This window comes from Chroicocephalus ridibundus, chromosome 2 (genome assembly GCF_963924245.1).
Source record: "Chroicocephalus ridibundus chromosome 2, bChrRid1.1, whole genome shotgun sequence".
NCBI lineage: Eukaryota > Metazoa > Chordata > Aves > Charadriiformes > Laridae > Chroicocephalus > Chroicocephalus ridibundus.
The window spans coordinates 142,356,102-142,377,533 of NC_086285.1; the positions used below are offsets into that span (position 1 = coordinate 142,356,102).

Here is a 21,432-nt window from a genome sequence, read left to right on the forward strand (position 1 = left end):
TTCTCAAACTCAGGTTATTCTCTGTAAATTTCCTCCCTTCCCCATCCGCCAGCGTTTTATATAGATTACGGGTTATTTTCTTTGTACTTCAAAAGCTGGATTCCTGCCCAGGATACTCTTACTGGCTCAGAAAGTAAACTGGAGAAATTGGCCACCGCTCTCAACTGGACCAAATCAACCTGACCTACAGAGAAAAACGCCTTGTTTGCAAGGCAGCAACCAGCAGGGCCCTGGTTCCCTTTGCAGAGTCACCCAGGCAATGCTCCCTCCTCGCGAGGCATTCTCTCCAAACCAGCCCATTTAGAATTTCGCTTTCTTACGAAGTGTGAAGTAACCCCTGTGTGCCATGGAGTCTCTTCTTGTCACCCCGACTTTGTTGTTCATTAAGATCTCCCACACTCCAATCAAGAGCAACGCCAGCAAGCCACAGGTGTGCGCCACATGAACAGATGAAAATCTGATTGTGAGCTGTGTAATGACAACTTGCTGTCTATAATACACTCATCCCCTTTTGCATCTGTTATACGTTAGACGGGGAGTTTATTATTTAAATTGCACTCTTTAAGATACAGAGGTAAGCAAACAATTGTTTTGAGGGTAAAAAAGGAAACCAAAAAAAGAAGACTTTGCAATAGCAAAAGACGGATGGGGATGCACAAAAGGGACCACAAAAGCATAGGCAGGTAGTCTAATGCTACAAGAGGCCACTGCTTCCAGGAGGCGACAGACTCAAACACCTTTTATTTTGCCTTTTATTCCATTTTGGTTCTTTTTATTCCATTTTGGTTTCAAATAGTAAGCCAAAACTCTTTGGGCACAGCAAAGTCCATACATATTAAGTTAAGCTGTTAAGAGTGCTATAGCCTCAACTCTAATCACTCATCCAAATTTCAGTGTGGAGCTCCTTGGCCATTTAAGACTAAAATTTTTGAACATGTTACACACACATATATCCAGATGTAGGGACCTTACCCAGGCACCTCATTTCAAGTAAATGTCAACATGGGAATGCCCAAAGATCTTAACAGTTCCTAACCACTGCTGATCACTCTCTTCATTATAAAGAGCTGCAAAGCAGTTTTGGATTATCTTCCTCACCAAGATGAAAACTACACAATATCATTAACTCTGTAAGTCGTGTTATAGAGAGGCTGTTTGTTTTGGTATAAGGCTACACTGATAGAGCTACACAGTAAAGGGAATCATTTAGTACACAGTGACTTCACAACGGCAGAGATGTGCCTGCACCCAGGTGATACAGGCAGCCTGACCTGCGTGACAGTTAACAAGACGGACAACCTGCAGCTCCCTCCCCATTTATTTCAGCAGTACAACCAGATCATTTGGACTTCATAAAGATGAAGCGAATTTTAGCGTTATTAATTCCCTCTTTCTATAAAAATGAATAGTATTAGATAGAAAACATGCCTTTCTCCTAAGTTGTAGGAAATTTCCATCATCTTGCACGTGCTCTGACAGCAATAAACCACAATAAGCTTCCCATTAGTATGCCAGCACTGCATGCTTCCGGCATGAAATCTTTACTTTTACATTTATTTATTTTTAAAATCCTTTATGAAAACCCATATGGCAAAAGAAACCAACCAACAACAACCTGTATGGGGTACACTTGCAGTTTGAAAAACAGACTGTAGATAGAAGAAAGGAGAATTAAGTCAGAAGCTATGCACTGCTAAATTAGCAAAATAAAAACGCACGAAGAAACCCTGCTAAGATTATTCATTCTTTCCCAATGCTGCCTGTATACAGGAAGGTCCCGGAGAAGCATTTACTTGTTTTAAACTGAGCTAGGAACTCGGATTAGAATGCAAATTAATTTTTAATAGGATTTAATTTTTTTAAAGCGTGTTCACACCGGTGCACAAAACCTCAGCCCCGGCTCCCCACCACCACGCGATGTGCAGAGCCTCCTGCTGGCTCCCTCAGCGCTGCTCCATCTCCTTCCCACGCCCCACAGACAAAGCAGCAGGGGCCACAGTGTCTCGGGTGGGGAGGCCAATGACATGATCAAGGCCTAGCTGCCTTTAAAACTAAACGCAGCACAGCCTCGAGTACTCAGACACCGTTCATTTTATTTTGGTATCATACTCTATCAAAGCTATGTCTTAGGCGAAATGGTCCAACACGGAGAAAGAAAAGTATCAGGCTGTTGCAAAGCCCTTAAAATCAGTTTAGTAGTTTCTTGCCATCCAGACGCACCATTTTAGGAGAAAAAATGTAGTTATAGTAAGACAGCAATGGAAGTCATAGGTTATCTAGAAGTTTAGTTCTGCCACAGCAGACTTAATTTTCCAGTATGGTAAAAATATTTGCACACAAGAAACAGAAATATCCCTTCTGAATATCATCTCAATCAAATTTATCACAGATTCACAAAGCCATGAGTTTACCAGAGGCTTCCACTAAATTACAAACACAACCATTTTGCCAATGTGATTACAACTGTCCCTTAACCCAGCTGCAAGTACTGTTCCAATTCATAGTTCAAGAAACTGAACTTCATTATTTTCACAGCCAAATAATATTTACATGCCAGATAAAGAGCACCTATGTCATCAAAAATACAAAAAAAACCCCACAGTTAAAAATTTCACATATATGTATTTTTAAGCTAAGGAAGATTTTAGAAAAGTCATCAATGTTGGATTTTATTGTTTATGTTGTATTCTTTCTTGGTGGTATTAAAGTAAGACACGACCTTCATTGATTTAGGCAGACTCTTTGGAGGCTAAAGGGAAAGATTTTTTTTTTAATTGCAGTTTACAAGGCAAGGTACAGTCATTAAAAATAACTTCTAAACGCTATGCACATTACAAAATCAAATATTTTTTCTGTTCCTTACCTTGACAAAATTCAAGGTTCCCTTTTTTCCGGCAGTCACCTATCACTAAACTCAGTGCTCTCCAAGTGTTTCTTTTGACAGATATCATTCTCCACCAATCGCTCTGCTAATTTCCTCTTTCCTTTTCTGACTGGGACAGATATTATGTTCACCAGCCCAGAGATCAATCTTTTCTATTGACAACAACAAATGAAAAAAAAAAAGAAAAAAAAAAAAAAGAAGAAGCACATATCACAGCCAGTTTGAAGCACCACACCCCTTCATTTGCATGATAATAGCAGTCTTTTAAATAAAAAGGGAAGACAGAAACGCTATCATTCTAAAGCAATTACCCATATTTTCTTAGTTAATATAAGGCAGTACTTTAAAACTGTATTAATTCTTTGACAAAGGCTGTTTCATAAGTTGCTCATTTAAAACAGTTGACATACAGAGGGCAACAAACTAAGGGCAGCCTGTATTCTACCGTGAAAACACCTATTAGCTAATTCTGTAAAAATGCTTGGTTTAAAACACATTCATATAATATAAAATATTACATACTTTACCTGGTTCAACAGAAGCTCTAGAGAATCATTTATTAAATGAACATGGTTACTAAAAACAGAGAACTTGCAATTTCACATTGCTCTACTAATTTGGATTTGCAAGTTGTAACAGCAAACACATTTAAACAAAGGGAGATCAAGAAGCTATTGATATATTTACAAATCCTCCTCCCACTTTTGAAAAGGCAATTTCCCTCCCACTCCAGCACCTACAAAAACTGTTTATTTGGGTTACACAAATACTTTGTCATTAGTATGAGTCTGTATTACAGCGTTGTCAGTTTTTCCAAGACATTAATATGCTTTTCAGGGGTTCGTAATTATGTCAAGGCAGAAAGCTTTTCAGAGACAGGCACACACAGTTACGTACATGCTTCAATCTGCATCCACTATTCAGGTATTTCGGGACATAAAGTTAAGCATGCATAAGGAACTGGTCACAGCTGCATGCATCTAACCAAGAACCCAGGCCCAACCCTCTCCTGGACTAGATCTTACTGAAAAAAAAAAAAAAGAAAAAAAAAAAAAAAAGTATCACCCAAGGGCATTTGCAAAAGAATACATTTGTGTTTGTGCTAGAAAATGCAATCCTTCCCACAAACAAGCACCCTCCTCAAATCAAAACAAACCTTCCCAAGTTAAGGTTACAGAACAAAGGAGTTCACCACTCAAACTCCCTTCTTTCCCATCTTCGTGGTTGGACATTTCCCGCAGCCCTTGTGCAACCCAAAATTCTACTGACTTCAGTGAAAACGAGAGGCATGTAAGGACTGCAGGACTCTGCCCAGCATTTGGCAACTGTGAAGTTTTCAATATGACACAACTACCTTTGGCATGGGGAAAATAATCTCCAAAATATGGTTAGGACTCCCCTACTTGGGTGCAACAACTGATTTTCTAAAATGGTTTTTATTTTTTATTAAATTCGATAGTTGTCACCATGTTCTTACATAGGCAATAAAAATGACCTCTCAGTTGTGCCTTATCATGAATTGTGTATTTTTCAATCGTCCAGACTTTTGCATAACACTTTACACTTCCATAAATGCATACAATATTCCCTAAATTGTTATTCTTTGATCTGATTTTTATGGCCATAAACTTCTGCCCCTAACAAAACTGAAAAATCCTTCACTGACCAAGTGACCCTATTAATTTCACTGAGATCATTTAAACATCAAGTTTTCTATTGAGTGACGATAGCATAGTCTGGTTGAAATATGGACTTACAGTGGAACATTAAAGTAACATCATATTTTGGATTCAGAATTACACACAGCCACCATCTGTAAAGATGTATTCATGTTTTGTTAACCTTTACTAATCTGGCCACTAGAAATAATTATGGTCAAGTATGTTAAATTATGTAACATATAAGAATTCAATATTTGTGTCTGCTGAATAGCATACTCCTTTTTCATGTCTGGTAAAAAAAAAAAGTTCTTACTCAAAAAAAAAAGTACCCATCTGTCGTCCACTTTACAATGAAGACATCACTTTAACTTACTACTCTTCCTTTGTTTCAGCCCCACGTTGATTTTCTCTATATGCCACATTTTCCAAAGTGATGGATGCATTCTGCTATACCCATTTTATGCTCATCTCCTTTTTTAAATTTATTTTTGCCTCCTGAATGGTAAACTGCTGTTGTTGTTCGAATATACATGCAAAACTGTCTAAAGTCTGAACTTCACTGAAAGTAGAATGCCTCAAACAATTTGTAGTCTTACAAGAGTGTTATAAAAAAGGATCAACATGTTGTATTACCATGGAAATTTTGAAAAACATACTTTCCCAAACAAATATTACTTTTTCTCAATGGTATGAAGTAATGAAAACCACATGTGTAAATCTGCGATCCGTGCAGTAGTTCAAGCTGCAGCTAATAGAAAATACAGGGAATGAACTCTGCCATATAAAGGATTCTTGTTACAGAAATATAATGTGAAAACCAGATGCAGACAGAAAACCTTAATCACAGATGGGAATGTAATCACTGGCATACAGAATACTTTTTTGATCAATCTCAACCATATGAGAAATGTATTTATTTTCTAAGGAATGCAATAACTCGAGAGAGTCTTCTATTTGAATTCAGTTAACCTCATATTCACAGTGCTTTTATCTTATACGTGGAGAGAAGGGGGATATAACCTGAGCCAAGATTTTTAGAAGAGCCATTGGCCCTGGCAAATCATTCTTGTATCAGCTTATCTTTCAAGGAATTAATAGGATGTAAAGACTACAAATATCAGGATCAGACTCAAAAGAAATCAACCATTATTGCACTTCCTAGTTACTGCCAGAAATCCCTTCATCACCTAAGCACTTCTCTGGTTAAATTTTTCCCTTAATATGTGGTTCCTCAGAACTACAACGCTTAAGAACAGCACACTGTTGCGCTGAAGTTCTGCAAATCAGAACTGGAGTCCTACACCAAAGTATCTCCCTACTCCTTTATAAAACCTGAAGAGTCATCAGTTCAAAACAAAGTTTACTTTGGGCTTCCAACTGCTGGAAGTCCCAGTGAATGCTCTCCACCCACACAGTTCGTGGGTGTCAGCGGGAAACAAAGGACGGCAGCACGCTGCAGTTATCCGGTCACATCAAGTGTCTAAAAGGCGGGTTGCCTTCTACCAACTACCCAGACCAAGGCAGGACCAAGTGTTCAAGGCCAGGCTGGATGAGGCTTTGAGCAGCCTGGTCTAGTGGGAGGTGTCCCTGCCCATGGCAGCGGGGTTGGAACTAGATCTTTAAGGTCCCTTGAAACGCGAACCATTCTAAGATTCTATGACTCTATAACTCTGGCCAGTTTTCATTGCTGGTGACATTTCCGCTCAGCTTCTAAGACATGGAAATACTACAGTAGTAGTAAACTCCTTCTCAGGTGAAATATGGAAATTGCCCTTAAAATCTGAAAAACAGGTTCAGAATTCAGGTCATTGATATGCTACCAGCAGAATTTACCTACGCTGTTACAAAGGCACAGCATCTTCAAGCAACTCCTACAGTTCATCAGCCAACTCATGTACAAGTTACATTTGCCTAAATAAATTCTACACCTGGTGATTGACCTGGACTGTTACGTTAAACTGCAACATAAAAAAAGCTTCTGCTAGGAAATAAAACTTAAGAAAGAAAAAGCATTCAGAGATAACAGATCTACACGCTCTTTCTTGGGCACTAGCAGTGGTAGTTTACCTCCTGGCAGTTCCTGATCCCTGGAGGTACCCACTCTATCCAAGGATACTGCAGCTCTTTACACAGCACTGTCTGACCGTCACAGTTCACAACTGAGCTTTTTAAGGTAACCCAAAGATGGTATTCATTTATTTTAATAGTACTAAATAATATAAACCACAATGATTTGGTAGCTGTTACACTGGAGGATAAAGGGAGTGACAAAAGCCTTTGACGAGCACAGGGCAGGCAGATTCTCCCTCTCTCTTAGAGCCTTTAAGTTCCATTACCATCATCCCATCTTAGGTATCTGCATTAAGAGGACACAGGCTCTTCAGTACCCTACCACAGGACTCCCAGCAATGGCTCATCAGACCAATTCTGCTAAAGTTCCTGTAAATGCGCTTCCTTAATTGAATGCCTGTATGCTAGAGGAAATTCTGATGAAAATACCTTGATTCCACCACAGCAACAGAAGTTTTTTTAAACCATCTTGTCTCTTCTACCATTTAACTTTAAATTTCTGAGACTGCAGCATCGATAGATAGTGCAGAAGTCAACATTTAACGCTAAAGTAATACGGGCTGGATATACTTGTCTTATTTCTAAACAAGCACGCCTAGATTAATAATAAACTTTGGCCAGATATATATTTTAATTTGCATGTTTTTCATATAGCATCATCATCATCATGTGTGTAGAGTGCTAAAAATGGAGTGAAATCTTCCAGCTGTAAAACAGTTCCACGTGACAAAACAGAGAGAGATCCTGAAAACTCCTGCTTTGTGTCATGTGTGAGCGTGTGTGCCTGTGTCTTTTTTTTTTTTCCCCTCTCATCTAATTTCATCTGCAAGAGACTGTCCCTAGAGGACAAGAGAAGAGAGAACCAATTATATCCAGAGGTTGGTTTCTCCAAAATGAAGGCATCTGTTCCATGCCAACGACTTCCACATGGAAGAAAAACAGAACTTTGAAGGCATCTGCGTTCATGGTTGACAGTCGCAGATCTTAGGGTCTACTGTAATTGCCCAGCTGCAAACATGATTTGGTTGCTGCTGTTGTCAGCTGATCGCCTTGCACTGAAAAGAAGGGAGCTTAAATAGCAAATAGCTGTATAAAAATCAGATATTCTTACAGAATACCGACACCTTTTCCCTTCTGAAGGAGGTATTTTTCCTGGTACAATGGGTTTGATGGAAGTAAATTGCAAAGCGGTTTAAAAAAGAACATTTTACAAAATATTCTGCTTTAAAATGCTATTCTTTAAGTAACGTACAAGTCCAAGCACAATGTGCTCATTATTTGTTAGTATTTCAGGCTGATATTTTTTAAGAGTGATTCAGAAACCAATATGATTCACCAGCCACATAATCCTGCAGCCCACCTTATTTGGGCAAGTAGTCTCACTAAAACCAAGAGTACACCTGAGCAGAAACTCAGAGTTTTCAGCAAAAATGCACATGGCAGTATGACATTTATTACTGAACTCGCGTCACTTCCAACATGAGTGGACTCTTTCCAAAAGAACATTACTGGTAGTTCAAAACCTGGCTCACAGCATTGGGTGCAATACTTGCAGCAAGATACTCCGCAATACTGTGTGTCTTCACTGTTAAAAAAAATCAAGCAAACAGTTAAAAAGAAGCCCATCTGAAGTAGGAAGCCCCTAACTGATTTTCCAAAGCACAGCACTGAGTGCCTCTTAGGGATCCAAGACTACTGCTGGTGAAGTTGCAACCAAGAAAATTAAAACCCAACTGGCCTAACCAGGAAATGTATTTGCATTCCCTATTCTCCACTCACCAGATAAAAGTGGATCATAGTTTCCAGAAATATTTCATGTACCTCATGAGTTTTTGTGGTTTTCTTTCCTAGAACTTCTATCAACACCCTGAAAGAAGAACAATGCTGTATGTTAGGGAAATACCTTTTGAATTATTTTATTTATTTTTTTTTTTAAATAGAATTCTTTCTTATTCTGCTGGCTTCCAGCTGCAATCCCAAACACATTCTGCAGTAATGGCATTCAGCCCTTCCAGGCCAGGTAGCCACACAATTTAGGAAGGACAGTAAGGATTCCTGCACAGTTTCCCTTGCCTGGCACATATCTCAAATTATTATGAACGCGTGAAGTAGGGAACCTGGGGGGACAGGGTGGGCCTAACACTTCCTGACCACTTCTAATTTGCCTCCAGGAAGGACAAGAGTTGGGCACGAGGACAATTAACACAGCCACCTGCTTCCTGTGACCTCCTGGGGAGCAGACACAGCCACTGATGACTTGCTCTGGCAATGTCACTGAGGTCCTGCCCATCCTTCTCTTCCCGGAGAAGCTACGGGATAATAAAAACAATAGCGACCAATAATAGCTCTGTTAGAGGAAAAATTTAGGCCTGGACTTTAAAAATAAAATAAATAAAATGCAGTAAGAAAATTAACATCAAAACCTCCCATGAATTTCATGGAAGAGGATAGGACAAATCTCTGAACCTGGAAGGTCAATTATACATTGATTCATTCTTTAAAACTACTGTAGCTGTACACTTCTTTGGAAATTTTTGGAGCAGGCAGCTGGCTTAAACACAGCTTATGCAGCTCTTGGGACGCAGAAGGTGAGAATTCTGGTCCCACAGACTCAACTGTAACCTCTGAGAATATTATTACAGAAAGAATAGACTTTTTTCTCTCCTTTATATGGAATTCTTCATCAGGTATGTCTATCATTTACAGTTCAAAGAGAATGACTTACTTTACCTGAAGACCTAAGCTAGCCCACTTAACCTTACATAAGATAATGCCATTAGGGCTCTATCTGGATCTAAGTCTCAGAATCATTCCAGCAAAGCATTATTAAGATCACAGGTGTGGGATGGGAACACAGAAAGTCTGAAGGTCCAGATCCTCAGACTGGTGCTTCAACATAAGAAACACCATCTTCAACGGAACTGGGCACGTGAACACCATGGAAGACCTGAGCTCCAGTACTTTTAATTCAACGTTTACAAGCTCTGCTGACCCCTGGAGTTGCATTAATTTATCATGGGGCACATGAAATGCATGTAACATTCGGAAACTAAGCTAGGCTATTCCGTTCAGTACAATGGTCTCCTTGCTCATCTGCAGCACGCTTTAATACAGGTTGCAGCATGCTTTTCCAGCATTAAGTGGTTTGCCAACGAGCTTTAAAAATAATAAATAGTACAGTCATGAAACAGCTTTTGCTTAATGGTTCCTAGAACTCTGTGACTTCACTCACTAAAATCGCTTCTATAACATTACCCTTAAATACTTCTAGCGATGCCACCATTAAAATAAAATAAAAAATCATCCTGGCACTACCATCCATTGATAGCACACCCACAGGTGCCATTATCCCTAAATTTGCTGGCAGCTTTCTCTGGCACCACTATGCTTTAATGGCTCTGGCAACAAACCCACCTGGATTGTCACTGAAAGCACTCCTTTGGAGCACTCTTCCCAAATATCCTTTGCAGCAGTATCATTCTGTCTCCTTTGTTGTACCCTAATCATCTCATTTTCTGGCAATAGCCTCACCCTCTCTCACTTTCAAAGCCTGAGCTGGTCTAGGGCAATTCTCTCTTCTTGAACTGGTGTAATTCAGTGTTGAGATGCATTTTCCAAGAGGATTTCAGGACAGTATCTTTGCTGCTTAGGTTGGGTGTTCACGTGCATCCCAGCTTTAAAATTCATTGTATTCCATCCTAGTAACACAACGTGACCAAACCAATGGGGAAGCAAAGCACAGGTACAAAACCCCACATAATTCGATGCTTCATAACAGAAATTGTTAAGCCTTGGGACTACCAGAAGGCACACACAGATTTACTAAGCGTGCCACCCAACCTGTCATGACAGCATAAAGAACCAGCATCCTGATACTGCCATTACAGAAGTAAATGAAACCAAAACCAGAAAGCGTATTCTGGAAAATAAATCATAATGGGAAAAAGTGGAGAAGTTTTGGGGGTTCGCTTGGGGCGTTTTGCCCAAGCAATTTAAAATTACACCTGGGCCACATCCGAAAGGAGCACCTGTGTGGTCATCATCAGAAATCAAAACATCTAGTCAGTAAGTCTCCAAAAAAAAATGGCTAGTGGTAATGACTACTACTTACGCAAATTGCATATTAACATCCAACAAGACAGACATACATAAGCCGCCTAAAGCAACAAAAGTAACTACAGTCTTGTACAATTTGTAATGGTCATGCAACCATCTCCCCAGATGCTTGTCAAAATTCCTCGGTTTTACTCACTGCATCAACCTGGCTTTTCATAAATTATACCTATTTTATTATCGACTGCCACTGCATGCAGATTAATTCCACTCCACTAGGTGGAGTCTTCTGTCTTTCCAGGCAGCAGTCTAATTTCCGAAAGAACCTATTATCCTCCATGATCTTTGGATACTTACTTGATTGTAATATAAGCACCACAGTCTACCTGTCTTGACGGACAGAAAAGTGGCAATGAATCAAACAACTTCTTTAAATGACTGAAGAACTCACAAACTATTCCATGAATGATCACATGCAATATGTGATCACTCAGGAATACTGTCGCTGTACAGTTCTGTACAACACAAGTGTGCTCCTATGATGACTAAATTCAATAAATAGTACTAAGTAAAAAAAAGTATCACTTAAGTAAGTCACCATATCACACATGCCCAAAAACTACATATAAACAAAACCAAGTTGCTGAACTTTCTTTTAGACTATCTAGGATGCCCTTCCTTTCCAGGCATCCCAAAATGTGTTACAGAAGATGAAAGGGAGCATGAAAGAATTTCTTTCCATATCCACATTTCCATTCACAACCACTGCAGTTAAATATGGCAACTATTCAATAGGAACGGCAAAACTGCATGCAGCATTTTTGGCAAAGAGTAAGAAAAACAAGAGCACTCCCATGAATGTGTTCAGAAAATTTAGATAAGAAAATCTGGATACCCTACATCCAGCTATAATCTTTCTTTCGGGGCTGGACTCTACCCCAAGCGCTGTAAAAAGCGCTAAAAAAATCCCATGACCAAAGCAAGAAGTTCCTCGGTTTAAAAACTCTTCAGGCAGACAGCATCTCCACTAACAGGCTACGACAGAGCATTTGCTCGGTAATATTTGCGAGCAGAAAGCCCCACGTAGGCGCCGAGCACTGACGCGAGGCTCCTCAAGGCTCTCGCATCCCCGGGTCAGCCGAGGTAGGGCCTCCTCGGCGCAGCTTCTGCTGTTGGCAGATATCACAAGCTTTTTAAGGCTACAGACATTTTGCCCCCATCGGCCGTGTTTTTTGTAATATTTCCTTCTCGTACATATGTCTATAACTATGTATACGTCCCACAGAAGGTGAGGTTTAACAGGGTTAGCTTTGTTGGGGAAAAGAAGGTTTGGAGGAAAGGAAACAACTTTCATGTTTAGAAGATTTAAATCTAGTGACTGTCACAGGATGTAAACACTCTTGTGGGGAGGGAGGCTTTTTGTTATGTTTCAGGAGTGCACAGAGTTTTGGATAAAATCTGTATAAATAATCATCCCTCTGTCATTCAACATAAATTTATGCACATGTGTGCACACAGTTATGTTTGGGAATACAAACTATAAAGTAGACATGCCACAGACTTCTAGACAACCTACCACAAGCATGGTTCTCACACAAAATCCATTCTATATTTAAATTTCACTGTATTGAATTTTAATTATTTCTGATCTGTAGATCACTGTGAGGAAAATCCCCCAAGGTCAAAAGCTTACAAATCCAATTGCAAAACCAAACAGAAGCATCAGCAAGGCCCTTTCCCATGCAGACACCTGCCAAAAAACTCAGTTCCTGACTACTAGATTAGAATCCAAAAGCTAAAAACTAGCCTAATATTAAAACTAGGTCATTTGCTACATTGAAATAATGAAGTAAAAGCTCTTATTTTATTCTGCGCATTTACTTGTGTACATAGGTTTCTACAGATGCAATGGTGAGTTACCACTTCTTCATTCAGATCCTTATTTATAAAATTAAGAAACACGTACCGTTTTCTTCTTTTTTTTTTTTTTTTAAATTAGAGAGCAATAATGTTATTTTCTCTGGAGATGCCTCTGATAGAAAATTTATGCTCTACCAATGCTGTGCTTTCCAGGTTCATAAAACTCAATTGGGTCAGCTGCGCCACAGCAGCAAATATTTTTGTATACATGCATTTGAGCCCGATTTAATTATTTCATTTAACCATGGAAAAAGTTACTCCAAAAGCCCCATTAAGTGAAATGTCCTTGATGAGCCGAAATTTAAGATTTGCAGGTGTACCAGGAATGAAACAAGCCCAAGAATGTTGTCATACTCTGAACATCCTTTGCTTTGAACAAGATCCTCAGTAGTAGGTAGAGTGGTATTGTTGCAATGGGGAAGCAGTCACTTGCCATTTTAAGATACAATCATAGTTTATTAATAAAATTATTTTAAATGTACAAGTTTAATCTTTTTACCAATACAGTGACATTCAGCTATCCAGTGCCATTTTTACAGTCCAAATAGATATGGTCCTAATTGCATAATGCCATTTTATCTGCTGAAGATAAAAGTGCCGATAAACAAAAATGCACATTAGGCAGGAGATTTTTCAGAATAGATTTTTTTTTAAATAACCCACTTGCATTAACAAAAGATTGCAATGGCTTCCAAATTATAGGGTGTTATTTTTAGTGGAAGTAGTTCAATATTCATATTGGAGCAGATGTAGCAGTTTAACAAAACAGCTCTTCAAATCCTGCACAAATTGAAAACAGGAAAACTGATTGCATTTTCTCTTATCACTTTCCTTTTCTGAATTGACACTTTTGGCCTTCTGAAAATTTACACATGGCTTTCATCTCAACAGCACCTGCTGATCAAACAGAAACCTAACATTTTCATGAAAATAGTATAAAGGACTAGTTTTCTTTTTACCATCTTAAAGGGCATCAGCAGTCCACTTGATGGCAACAATTGCTGAGTAGATGGCACACTCAGAATACATTTTATATTTTCATTACACTTACTTTTAAAAATGAGTTAAATCACTAGTGGCTCTTTCATATTAGCTCTTTGTCTGCTTTAAATTAATTTCAGTCTCTATCTCTGCCTAACCCTGATGGGTTTCATTCTAGTCAGCTAGATTTTAAAGAACATCTAAAAGCCTTTGAAATTACAAGACACGTTGTATGTTCTGCAGCCACTGGGTCTTCTTTATATATGCATTTGTATGCAATCATATAAATTAATATATACAATTATGCATACACATGCACATATCACACAGACATTTCTTTTTACAGTGCTTACACTAAGGAAAAAATGTGTATAATTCTGCTGTAGTCTCACTGCATTGAAGTCCCTGAGCACTGTCGATAGAGCGTGTTGAGGGGGGAGAAACCCAAAGCACATTTATTTATTTTAAAGTTGTTGTTTCCTTTGCAATCTGCAGACTGGGAGAAGGTCTAGCAGGTGCTCTGGGACTTGAGCATCAAGACCAGGCTCAGATGCTGCCATTGGAGAACATGGCGAGCATGCAAACAGCACAATCAGAAGTACTTGGGCTCTTGCAGAAGTTTAAGGTATCAAGTCATGTATATAACATATGAAACATAAGTACCTTGTTATCCTGTCTGCTTCTGAGCCTGTAAACTCTGAAGCGCAGCAGCAGGTAACAAGGACCATCTTCCCTTGTACATAATTCCAGGTGTAATTAAAGATACTCCTGAAACCTGCTATGTGTCAGCTTCTTAACTGATAGAGCCCTAACCCCTCTGAAGTACTCTGCTGCCATCCATTACCATTCTGCTTCAGTGATAAGGTAACCTGAAGGCAGAGATGACATACAGTAATATATGTGCCACTCCAGACAGTTGGTTCGTGAATTTCAGTGTTTCATCATGCTCACTGAGGCAATCGCAAACCTGAAATGTCAATATGTTCAGTCAATGGAAGTAAAATAATGGGGCTCTATTGTCTTACCCTATCGATCTGCTGCTGTCAACAGGAATACATGCCCCCCTGGCTTTGAACTAATTTTAATTAGGCTTTTAGTTACCAGATCGTATCTATATATCTATCTGCGCAAACACTTGACAAAGTGAAACGGTGATATAAATATTTCAAACTTTTAAATATATTTTAAAGGTAATTGTTTAATGTTGCTGCAAATGATCGTTGATAAAGCCCTTTGCTAAGGCAGTGTGCGTGCACACACTCAGCGTGCAAGTCACCTCAATCTGGCAAAAACTGAAAAATCACCACTAAAAGTCCAAAACAACAACAACAACAAAAAAACCCCACTTTTCCTAGAACCCGCTGTCATGCTCTGAGGGGATTTGGGCAGCCAGAAACCTCCACTGGAATCACCCCGGCACCGCCACGGTGGGTGCCCCATCCTGTCAGCGCCCCTCGGGGGGGGTGAACCGACCCGCCACAGCCGGCAGGGACAGCCCGTTCCCGGAGGCCGCCGCCTCACCTCAGCCCCAGCCGCCACCCCGCTCCCCTCAGGGAGCGGCCGTCCCGCCGCGCCGGCCCCTTCACCCACACACACACCCTCGTCCCGTCAAACACCCAGACAAGCCGCTCTCCTCCTCCCTGGGCTATGTTTAAAGCGGGGTCCTCCTCTAACCTATTGTTCTCCCACCACCCCTTCCCTCCCCACGGGGCCGCGGCGAGCGACAGCCCCCTCCGTCCCCCATCCTGCTCCCCTCAGAGCGGCCCGGGGGCGGGGGGGAGGCAGCGCCCAGGCCGCGGCCGCCCCCCGCACAACAAAAGGCAGATCCCTTCTCCCCGCCGGCTAATCTCTGCCTGTAAATCCCCCGCCCGCTCCGGGGGACGGGGCGGGGGGTGGGGGGAAGATAAGAGGTTACATCTTCACTTCTCCCCGCTCCTATCCACTTGTGCAGCGCCGAGGGAGCCGGGCGGAGGGCCGGAGGCGGCGAAGAGTGTCCCCCCGCCCGCCTCTCGCCGAGCCGCGGGTGGAGATTACCTTCCGGCGGAGAGAGGGAGGGAGGCGCCGGCGCGGCCGGGGCTTTGTGCGCCTCAAACGCACCTCGCAGCTTATCTGCGGCGCAAGGACGGCACATCGCGCCGCCGTGGCCCTGCCGGCGCGGGGGGGAGCGGGACGGCGGCGTGCATCGGGGCTGATTACGGTATCAGCGCGGCCCAGACGGGGGGCTGGAGGATGTACGGTGGGTGTGAGGGAGCGGGGCCGGGGCGGCGCGGGGGGTCCCCGGGGAGGCCGCGCCCGGCGTGAGGGGAGAGGCGCCACCTCCGCGCCGCCCGCCGGGTGAGAAGGCGGCGGCTGCCGCCCGGGTGCCTGTCTCTGTGCTTGTGCCCGAGCTCCGGCGGGCATCCTACCCGGCGCTGCCCTTGGAGGCTGCCCGAAGCCTCTCCGGGGTAAGGACCCTGCCAGAGAGCCGGGGAGCGCAGCGCTGGCTCCCCGGCCAGAGGTCGCCTCCATTTCCACCAAGGCGACATCCCCACGGGTGCGCACACCTTCAGCCCAGCTCCCACTTCCCAGGCCGTACCGACGGCTCCTAGCCCACCACGGGAACCGGACGCATCCGCTGCCGGCTTGGCCAAGTGCCTGGCCCAGACAACTGGGCCTTGCCGGTGGCAAAAGAGCCTGAACACAACAGGGCCGCTGCGAGTGGTGGCATCATTCCCCAGAGGATGAACGATAAGCCAGAGTAGGTCCCTCCACTGAACAGCTCAGGTTTTGAGAAAGTAGAGGGCTTATTTTGATGGGATCCATCAAAGAAGACTGGGTGATCATGAGGTAGGCAGCAAAGCAGCCCAGCCAGCAGAATGGCGGCACCAGGTTGGTGCTGCCAACCTGCACATTCAGGTTTTTAAAGTCTTAAAACTGTTTCTCCCTAGGAATCAACACTCAATTTGCTAAGGAAACGCGTTTCCCTTGCGCGTCTGCAGAGGAGCGCCGTGAAGGCTGGGATGAGGACAATGACACAGGCTGGAGTGAGACAAGCATTGTTCAGCGCAGAACTCCTTCCAAAATCACTCGGCCAAGATAGCAGTTCTTTTTCCACAAGAAAAGAAATAATGGGAATTTGACGCATAATACAAAGTGAAAACCAGAACCTAGATGGGGGAAGGGTGTGTGTGTGAAAATCATGTCACCGCAATGAATGTCAGATAAAAAGGGGTCTGTCACAAATCCTCCACTAATCCAATAATGCGAAAACCTCTTGGTATCACTGAGACATAGCACAAGGTAATATTTTTTTTTTTATTTTTCATAAACCACTCTATATGTTTAGCCTTAGAAAGACAGCAATTTGGCAAGTTTTCCCTATCACAGAAACAGGACTTTGATTTTTCATTACAGCAAACTGATTTTCACATGTCAAATTTACTATGCATTCCTCAGCCAGTATTTTTACCCTGAAGAAGGGCCACTTCTCCCTCAACTTCCTCCAGTTGTCAGTTGTGTGACAACCATATTTAGAGGTAATCAGACAGGTCATATTACAAAAAGTTAGTCAACTCATTTGAAACCTTAGCCCCTAAACTTAATGGTATGTTCTATGCATTTCTAAAAAAAGTGACTTTAATTCAACCTGCAGGGTACCACAGAGCTTTCTCTCTCTCTATGTTCTTTCAAAGTATTATGTCCAAGTGAGAGATTGCTCTTTTTTGGGAATTTTGTTACGGATTTTTTCCTTGAGATATATCTATGTCATGCCATGGACTAATTTAGGATCTATCAGATTCTGTTCTCATCTTGCAGGGCCACAATGTATGGCTTATATCTATGTTGGCCATTCTGACAGGCAGTTTTACTACTCGATGCACAATACACTAAAGAAAAACTAATCCAGGATCCTTTTTAATATAAACAGCTCGCTACAAAAACACTCACATTTAAAAATAAAGCAATGTGTGTTAATAAAATAAATACAATCAGAGTACAAATGTGTAACAGAAGTGGCGTTCCATAAGCACAGCTGTCTCAAAGTCCAAGCTGCAGGCTAGAAATCTTAATTTCAACTGACTCTCTCTTAATAATGGGTTACCTTCCTATAAAGCGTAAAGTCCATCTGCCCCAGGCAGATAAGTTTTGAAGCATTAAAATAGATAAAAATCTAACATTTTCTTTCTTGCATTGAGTATGTGAATTCTAGTATGCTATAATGTGAGAATTCCAACATATGACCATTATGGCATAATATCTCATAGCTCAGCTTGTCATTACTTCACTTGCAATTCTTATGTTAATTATGTTCATAATTACTATAAACAGATGTGGTAGAAATTCATGTGACCTTTTACTGCAGAGTGCGTTTCTCACTCTTTCCACTTTATTTTAGTAATATAGTGTTAAACCAGAGGAAAGTATTTCTGACACGCTCTTTGCATGTGTGCATGTACATCTTTAACGTGAAACCATTTCTACCTCGTATTTCAGCCAAAGGACCACCTATATGCCAGTACATTGACACAAAAGGGATAGTAACTGAGAAGTCTAGCCTGAAACATACCCCTTAATACTCTGTGCTTTCAGTGAACCTTTTTGACTAAACCTAGCTAAAGCCACGACTGAAGCCTAGGACTTAAATGGAGCAGCACCGCGTTTTTATTCAGCACCTTTGTTAATGCAGCAGTATCCTGCTTTACAACTACAAGTACATGACAGCCATACGGCAATTTGTTTTACTCACAGCCCCAACCATCACCGTCTGTACACAAAACACATTTACAATAAAATCACTATGGATTTCATTAAGAGAAAGCCTACTCGAATTTCATTTCTTTGGACCTAATCTATAATTAGTGTGGACAGACAGGTGCAAACCCTTCTCTACAGATGGCTACTGGAAATGGTGCAAAATAGCTCCTTCTGTTTAAACAACACACAGATAACCTGCTCTGCTCTTATCACTTACAATTACCTCCATTATACTGAACTAATGTTTACTTTAATAAAATGTCCACTGTTCTCTAAACATTATTTGGGAACTTTCATATCAATGGCAGAAAAAAAAAAATGAAGATGGAAGTCAATGTCTTTCAGATGAAAATATTTTGGGGAGGGGAAAAAAAGCCTTTTAAAGGGCAGGATATTTTGACTTTGATTTTACATCTGCTGATCATTTTTCTTTATCCACAAAACCACACAGTATACTACTTCCTGATGTAGTTATGCTACCATATATTAAACTAATCAAGTTTATAGTAAATAAGAACAGGATAACTGCGATTTTGAAGCAGTTCTTTAAAACGGAACACCTACGTGGAAAACCAAAACCCTTTACATTAAAAGTTCAGTTTTTAAACTAACTCTTTTAGATCTTTCATGTGAAAGGTGAAGAAAATGAAATCTGGAAGCCAATGTTTTAAGAATTCACACTCTCACTAGTTATAATGCGTATAAAAGTTTAAACTGACACTGAATCTAGCAATCTAGGTTGCTACTAAAGGCTGTATGAAAAATAGCAGGCTGTTACTAACTACACGCATCGAAGTTTTTTAATGTATTCAGATTCAAAATAATTTTCTTTTTACATTTCTTTAGCCAAGCCATGAGAAATAGCCCCTGCACAACACCAGATTCAGATTTTATTTCGGCTGATAAGGCTTCTTGATCTCTGCATGACAACTTAAGTTTCTACAGAACAAAGAACAAGATCTTCCCCCCCCAACTAAAAAATCTGAAGCTCCTGCAATACCAACATACTAATATCCTTATTCAATTAGCTAAAGATTTAACAGTAATGGACTGTGGCAAGTGGATTTGAAAGATGAAAATGACAATTGCAAGCCTTTTCTCCCATCACCCCCCTATGCAAATCCTGCAGATGCCCATTTCACCCGAAGTGTCTGGCAACGAGGAGTTTGCAGCCCGCACAGTACCTCACTGAAGTGAGCTTCGCATTCAACGCCTGTCGTCTGAAGTTCATTTCAGAGAAGTGAGAAACAGGATTTGACAGGGAAGAATGTCCTGAGCTGACTAGCCACTGACCAACACTCCAGGTGGAGCTATTTTTCTCCCCTTTATTCTATAAACAATACTTCCAGTATAAAACTCCATGTGCGCGCAGGCATACATAGTGTTAAGCGTATACAGATGAGAGACACTGTGTGATGTTTTACTGGTCCATTATTTAGGCACGAAACGAGTTAACGTTAAGGTGGTCAAAAATGGTAGAAGGCAATGTTTTACTTAAAAAGATTTTGGAAACTATTTAAAAAGCACAAAGCCTTTGAAGAAAAACAACTCGAGCAGCAGTTGCCAGGAAGCAGTGACCTAACACTGCTGTCTGCATTCCATTACAAACAGAATGGTTCTTGTCTCCTACAGCATGCTCAGGGCTGGGGAACCCAGCCGCTCGCCCTCCTGCAAACGCAGGGCCCAAGAAGAAGCCCTGCTACCACCTCCTGTACGCCTGGCCCGGCTTCAGCTTCCCAGAGACATCCACGGATTTAAGGGTGGGTTTGGGTTTTTGGTGGAGTTTGGGATTTTCTTGTGCTGATGGGTGGCTGAGCTTCCCAGGACAGCAAAGAAAAATGACTCATGAATTGAAAGTAGCAACAATTATATTCAAGGTTCAGCTATGATAAAACTGACCTTAGAAAAGTTAACAGTTATCAAATCAAGCGTAACTTGATAATTAAAAACCTTTACAGCAAATCTGCAGTGCATCTCACACCTAACAAAGACTTTGCCAACTTCGTATTTTCGTAGACTGCACAGTTATGAATAAGCCATATTCAGATCTTTTTCCTAGGATTCTGTCTATTGACGGGGAGCCACAGAAGCATCTAGTGCTAAAACCAGAACGTATAAACAAGATAGACTAGTTTTTTTAACATTCAGCCGAGCTGAAGGAAATTCCCTGATCATATTGGATTTCCTAAGGAAATCAGCCCAGAATAAACTGAATGAGGTTTTCAGACTTCCCATGGAAAGGTCAAGCATCAGCTTTAACAACCATTAGAAACCAGTTTCAATCCTCTCGGCTATCCAGATTCACTAAACCGTTAACAGAAAAGCAGAACAGAAAACCTGGACAATAGAACTAAAACCTAAAAATGTCTTTCACGTCTTGCTTCAAACTACAGTTAACAAAGTTGCTTATTTAAACTTTCCATTGCATCTGTCAGGATGCAGAAATGGAGAAGGAAATGTAAGGCTACAAGGGTATAATTAAATAAATTATATTCACCCTTAGCCCTAACATATTGTGTTTACAAATACAATAATTATGTTTCTAGCTACATGTCAGAAGAAAATATTTTCTAAGTCCTTCAAAAAGCATGCAAGCAGTACTGTAAGTAGGAAATAAGTCAAAACAGATTAGTAGACCAAAAATAGGGAAGGGGGGGGGAAATCCTGCTTTGGTCAGCAACTCAGACCACCATCAGGGGATAAATCAATTTGCAGCAGCTGTGGACAGCCATTTAAGTCTGGGGCCTGAACAGATTAATTAGGGGAAGCGATGTTAAAAGTTAAAGGGGTCAGCGTTACATTAAGCACACGAGTATTTGCTGGAGCAAACGCTTGGCTGTACATACCGAGACTCAGAAGAGAGCCTTTGAGTTAGTCAGGGCTATGCCCTATGGCCAAACGTTTGGCACTTGCCGCGTTCCCGGGGACAGCACGGCCGCTCCCGCAGGCTGCCCTTAAGAGGTACAGACCCATCTTTGCCCAGCCCCTGCTATGCCATGCCTGTCCCCGGCGTCCTGCTCTGCCTGCCAAGGCGAACCTGCAGCTGAGCACAAGGCGAGCGCACCTCGGAGACGGACTGCGGGTTGGCGATGGAAAAGTCGTCAGCAGGTTTCGTCGGGAAGATTTTTC

General features: G+C 41.4%; 1 protein-coding gene across 5 annotated transcripts in view; it reads right to left on the minus strand.

Annotated features, from left to right (window-relative positions):
• The window catches only part of RUNX1T1 (RUNX1 partner transcriptional co-repressor 1), a 114,765-nt gene that overhangs the window by 91,402 nt on the left and 1,931 nt on the right, over positions 1-21,432 (minus strand). The window contains exons 1-2 of one of the 5 annotated variants that reach the window (XM_063327180.1): positions 21,150-21,393; positions 2,864-3,036 (exon numbers count right to left, since the gene is read on the minus strand). The exons of 1 other annotated variant lie outside the window; for it this stretch is intronic. In XM_063327180.1, coding sequence (XP_063183250.1) covers positions 2,864-2,951 — 88 coding nt within the window. In that variant the 5' untranslated portion in view covers positions 2,952-3,036; positions 21,150-21,393. Of the gene's footprint in view, positions 1-2,863; positions 3,037-3,781; positions 3,874-21,149; positions 21,394-21,432 lie in introns of those variants that run through there. 3 more of the 5 variants (XM_063327181.1, XM_063327179.1, XM_063327185.1) reach the window with 3 other exon arrangements.